The 5,549-nt window shown below is 37.6% G+C and overlaps 1 protein-coding gene across 1 annotated transcript; it reads right to left on the bottom strand.

The window, feature by feature from the left end:
• Window positions 1-729: 729 nt before the first annotated feature.
• On the bottom strand, window positions 730-4,715 carry LOC131149584 (F-box/LRR-repeat protein At2g42730-like). Its single transcript, XM_058100168.1, has 4 exons — window positions 4,657-4,715; window positions 1,635-2,348; window positions 1,126-1,273; window positions 730-1,026 (listed from the first exon to the last, which is right to left on the bottom strand). The coding sequence occupies exons 1-4, from the start codon at window positions 4,713-4,715 to the stop codon at window positions 730-732; spliced, it is 1,218 nt and encodes a 405-aa protein (XP_057956151.1).
• Between the last annotated feature and the right edge of the window lie 834 nt (window positions 4,716-5,549).

Raw genomic sequence — 5,549 nt, 5'->3', positions numbered from 1 at the left:
TTAAAATTCAGAACCAAATTTCATGCTCCCATGTAAAAGGAAGAGTTAGAAATCTTAAAGAATAATGAAAAAATATTTTCAAACGTTTTATATTAATTTTAAAAATAAATTAAAAATAGTGCCAAACTTCTTGTTCACTTATTTTATACAATTTTGTAAACTAAAAAATTCGTTTACCTTTTTTATAATTTTTTGAAAAACTAAAATGAAAAATAAAAACTATTCTCCATTATCTAGTCCATATCCATTTTAATAGGACTTAAAAATACCAGCAGCCTACTGCCAACTCATTTTACTAACCTAAAGAAATGCTAATAGATAGTGTACCTCACTGTATTCGGCTTCATGGCTTAAGATGGTTTCAAACAAATGACGCCCTATAAGGTGGACTTTGAGCAACTTGACAGTAAAATTTTAGCAGTATCTGTGATCCTACACTACCAGACCAGTGCTGATAGAAAAATAGGTAAGTGTTGGAACGTAAGAGTGACAATAATTAGTATCTGTGATCCATATGACTATGAGCAGGAATTTGTGCATGTGCAATGCTTCAATTCAGTAGTCTCTATATAATAACAGGACATAAGAACACAACAAAAACATGATAATTTATAATTGTCAAAAACAAATCCTACATCTCCACAACTTAATTACAAGAAGTGGGCGCAGCGAAGAACTTGAGTCTTGCGTTATAACTCTGCTTAGTGTATATATATATATGCAAAGGCGCTATAACCCGTTGAGCTCGATCTGACAAGTTTTGTAACGCCTTGGAAGCATCAATAGTTTCTTACTAATATCAAATGAACTCTTGAGATCATATGTCCAAGATTTAATGATTGTCAGCATTTCCAGTCCTTCTGAAATCTTTAGAAAATACCCTATCAGCTTGAATTCATATTCACTTCCACTAAATTTCCTTATTTCAATTTTTCGAAGCATTGATGACAAGCACTTCTGCCCTTTATTCTGCAAGGTAGTGGGAGATTGTGATCCCGCAGGCCAACTGCTGGTACGTGTGAAATACTGCCAAAGTAAGAATATGAAGAATGTTAAAAATGCATGAATGTGGTGAAAAAACTAATTAAAACTGCACATCTTCATTACTTCCTAATTATTACTTACGTGTGGAAAGATGAGCTCTTCAAGATGTGGGGAGTTCTCAATAAACGTAGACACCACTTTCCACTCACTAGCATATGCAGAATCAAGCTCCAAGTAGGTTAAGTGGGGAAATTGTGGGAGACAGAATTGACTACTGTCCTCGAGAGGCCTTGTTCGTGCAGGGCACAAATAAGAGCAAGTGAGAAATTTTTATTGCCAGATGAAGAACTGAAAATCAATCAACATACGAGTCAATCGTATAAGAATTTACAGACACAAAAAGGAAATGAAGGAAACTTACAAGTACAGGATCATTTATTAAATGGAGATAACTCACATTGTAGATGCCTTCAAGAAAGTTGACAACTTTCAGACCTGCTATAGACCTCTTGGGCCGCATTCCATATACCGGACGAATGTAAACGTGAGCTTCAACGAGAGAATTTTCTATATTCTTTCATTCATATCCTTTGGCTTCAAAATCAACGTAGTTTTACTCAAGGAGCGGAAAATCAAACACTATTTCATACTGAGGTATTATATTTTGATTATTTTCGTAATTGGATGTTCTTCCATTAATGGTCAGCATTAGAAGTGTAGGTATTGAAATATCAACGACTTTCATTCTGTTAAAATTGCAGAATTCTATGAGTAGATCTTCAAGCACAGAGCAACCAGAAAATAAGCGTTTAACCGAACCATCATCGACGAACACCATGCTCCGAAGATGAAGAATCTTCAGACTTGAAAAACGAACACTTGCAGGAACATTAAGCTCAGCGCCATTCATGGTCAATTTTAGAACCCTCAGTGTTGCGCTGGTAAAAAGACGGCAAGGCAAGAGGTTTGATTTTGTCAGCGGTGATATATGAAGATCAAGTTCTCGAACACCATGCCATAGTGCAACGGATATCCATGTATTTAGATGAGGTTTCATCTCGTACCCGAGAAACTGGCCGGCAGCACATTTAAAACGGAATCTATTTATCAGCTGTGAGTTGCGCAGCGCCAACACTCTGTAAACGAAAATCACAAAACTATGAAGAGGGACCAAATCTGTTTTACGCCTTTTCCCTCTACGATTTAGGAAGTCACAGACGACACGAGAATCGTCGAAGTGGACATTACTGGCGGAAGCAAAGAGGTGCTTCCACCTGGTGGACAAGACGCCGGTTTTCACTGCATCAGTTGTAGGGACGAAGGAGAGAATGTGAGAAAGAACGGAGTCTGGGAGACGGCTGATCCTGTTGAAATATGGCTCATTCTAGAAGCCTACAATTGCCATTGAAGTCTTCAATGGTGGTCTAACTAGGTGATTAGTGGTTGTAATAGTGGTTTTTCCTAACCTATATAAACCCATCACCTCCATTTGTATTCTCATCCCCAAATTTGCCTACTTCTCTCTTAGGCATATTCTCTCTTCTCTCTCTCTCATTTTGTAATATTTCTACAATAGAGAAATATTGATTGATAGTGTCCGAGGACGTAGGCACAATTAGCCGAACCTCGTTAATTCTGGTGTTCTTCCTTTTATCTATTCAATAGTTAACTTTTGTCGGGTATAGTTGTAGTAATATATTGTGTTAATTACATGTCTAAGGAAAATTCTGTCTAGGAAAGAGGGATTTAAGCGGTCCGTTGTGACCCCCCACTTCCCTGGGAATTTACTTGGTGTAATTTTACACAATTATTCACTCTCTATTTACCTGTACAATTGTAACTTTAGTAAAGTTAGGTGGAACAATCTCTAGTTTCACAACAGATCCTATCATCTGTAGCTTCACCCGCTGCAGAGTGTTGGCGTTTCAAATTCAAGGGCGAAGCCATGATGGAACAAGCTCTTGACTCTTAGGGATGGAGGAGAGATCGCAACGTCGATGAAATACAGGAATTTAGCTTGCTCGAGGGTTTTTGTGGATCTTGAGAAGGCAGAACAGAAACTAATCATAAGGGCGGAGCAGGTAGCAGCGGCGGCAGTTCTTAAAATTAATGAGAGGCTGCGCCCCCCCCCCCCAACAGGGGGATCTGTAAGAGGATCGAGTGAACAGTGTTATGTCCATAATAAATCACACTAATGAGGACAGGTCAACGCTTATCTTGCACTCTCTTCGGGTCTGACATCCTGACGAGTGATTAGCTTTGACCTAATAAAGAGGATGAGAGATCCACATTAACACTCTTAATAATCGAGTGATAGAAACACATATTTATTGCTGAAGAGCGATTTACGCTTCCGTGCAATAAATCCAAGCTAACCGACGATTAATTCAAACCCCTATAAGAAGGAAGTTGGAGAAAAGGGAAAGGTAAGTGACAAAACATTATTCTACTGTTGCGTTTAGCCTTCCTAAAAATGTTCCTCTTACTTAGGCATCGGAGAGATCTTTTGGAGTACACCCCGTGTCCTTCAAGCCTTTCTTCTCTTCCTCTTTCAAGTCAATGGGAGTCGAAAAAGCATCCCTATTATTTTCATCCCGCAACAAACAGCAACAGTAAGAAACCGACCCTAAAGAAGAAAACTGAACTGAAACTGAAACCGACCCATGATGGAACAAGCTCTTAACTCTTGGGGATGGAGGAGAGATCACAATGGCCTTTGCAGCAGATAGTGTGGCCTTTGCAGGACTGCCCCCCGGCCGTCAAATCTGCTAGATATGATGAGAAACCACTGCGCACTGTAACATCTAATTGCTCTCATTTAATACTAGTGTCGCTGTTCAGAAATGAAAATGATTTGTATGGCCACCATCGCAAAGTTCATTGCTGGAGACTCCATCTTGGATTTTCATTCGTTTTCTATGTATGCTTCGAGTTTATTGGTTCTTCATTATGGGGGCCATGATGTTGATCAAGCTGAAGAGCTCACTTCAATTTTAAAGGCGTGCATGCAATTCAAAAGTTCACGCTTCTGTGTGTTGATCTCAAAGCTGAAAATTGCCATGAGTCGCTAAAGTAATTAAATCAAACCTTCTTCCTGATATGCTTAATTATGTACAAACAAATGGCGTGCACGCGCAAATAAAATATACATAATAATCAAACAAAATCATCAAAATTTGAGTAAAAAGAATCTTCAAAATATTCCTAAATTTTTCAAATTTTGTTAAAAATTTTCCAACTTTTTCTTAAAATTTTTTTATATTTTTAAATACTTTTTCTTCATTTTTGGTATTTTTTTTTCCTTTTTTTTTTTGTTATTTGAGTCAAAATTTTGAATTTTAAAATATTTTTTTCTAATTTTTAAAATTTTTTTACTATTTCTTACAATTTCAAAAAAAATTAAAAATCAATTAAAAATGAATTTTAAAAATGAAATAAATGAACTCACGGTTCAAACCCATGCAGACCGGAACCGATCTGCTTGGACAAAGTGGTTGGACACGTTTCATCTAGAAATGGAGACACGTGGCACTATTTTTTCTATTTTCATTTATATACATATATTTTGAATTTTCTACAACATGGCGACGTCAGTATGACATGCACTGGTTAGCTCTTTAGATTTGACGTGGATCCCTGATATAGCAGTGATCCAGTTTGGAGAAAGCACACCTTGGACAAGCAGAATTGCGCCACATCACTTTTCGGATATACGACTCTGGTTGTGTCATGTGTCACCATCTATACGGTGACTGGATGGTGACACATGTCCCACTATTTTTTTTAAATTTAAAACTCAATGTAAAACCTTTTTTGTTTTCTTCTTTTCTTTTCACTTTTTTCTCCACTTCTATTCTCTCTTTCTCTCTCTTTTTCTCTCTCTCTCTCTCACACGAATCCCTCTCCGTCTCTCGCACAAATTTCTCTATCTCACCCTCTCATTCTCTTTCATTTCTATTTTTCCTTCTTTCTATCTGTTTTCTTTCTTCGCATGAATCTCTTTCTATTTCTCACCAACTTTTTCTCTCTGTTTTTTTTTTTACGAAATTCTCTCTCTTCTCTAATGATCTTTCTTTCTTTTCACTTTTTGTCTTTCCTCTTACTCCTTCCTCAGATCTTTCTTTATTTTCTTTTCTCTTTCTAGACCTTTTTGTGTTTTCTCTTACTCCCTCCTTCGATCTTTCTTTTTGCAAGTTCAGTCCATGGAAGAAGGCAAATGTTTTCCTAGGATCCAAACGAGGTTGAGGACTACTTGACTTGGGTTCTAACATAGGTTAGGTTTTGGTTAAGATTAGGATTAGGATCTAGTGAAGTTGTGTTTGGTAAGTTAGGTTTAGGCTAAATTATCTTAGGCCCAATTGGGACTGATCCAACTTGGTTAAGTTAAATGGGCTTCAGGTAAGGTTGGGTCATAGGCCTAGGTTGTAAGTGAGGTTAGACCATGCCCATTGGGTTGCGGGATTGAAATTGGGTCTGGGTTGGATTAGGCTCAACTCATGGGATCCTGGGTCAATCAAGTTTTGGTCAATAGGTCAATAAACTTGGAACCGGGTCAATCTGACCCG

The sequence above is a fragment of the Malania oleifera genome, chromosome 1, assembly GCF_029873635.1.
Source record: "Malania oleifera isolate guangnan ecotype guangnan chromosome 1, ASM2987363v1, whole genome shotgun sequence".
In the NCBI taxonomy this organism is placed as follows: domain Eukaryota; kingdom Viridiplantae; phylum Streptophyta; class Magnoliopsida; order Santalales; family Ximeniaceae; genus Malania; species Malania oleifera.
This window is presented reverse-complemented; position numbering and strand designations above follow the sequence as displayed.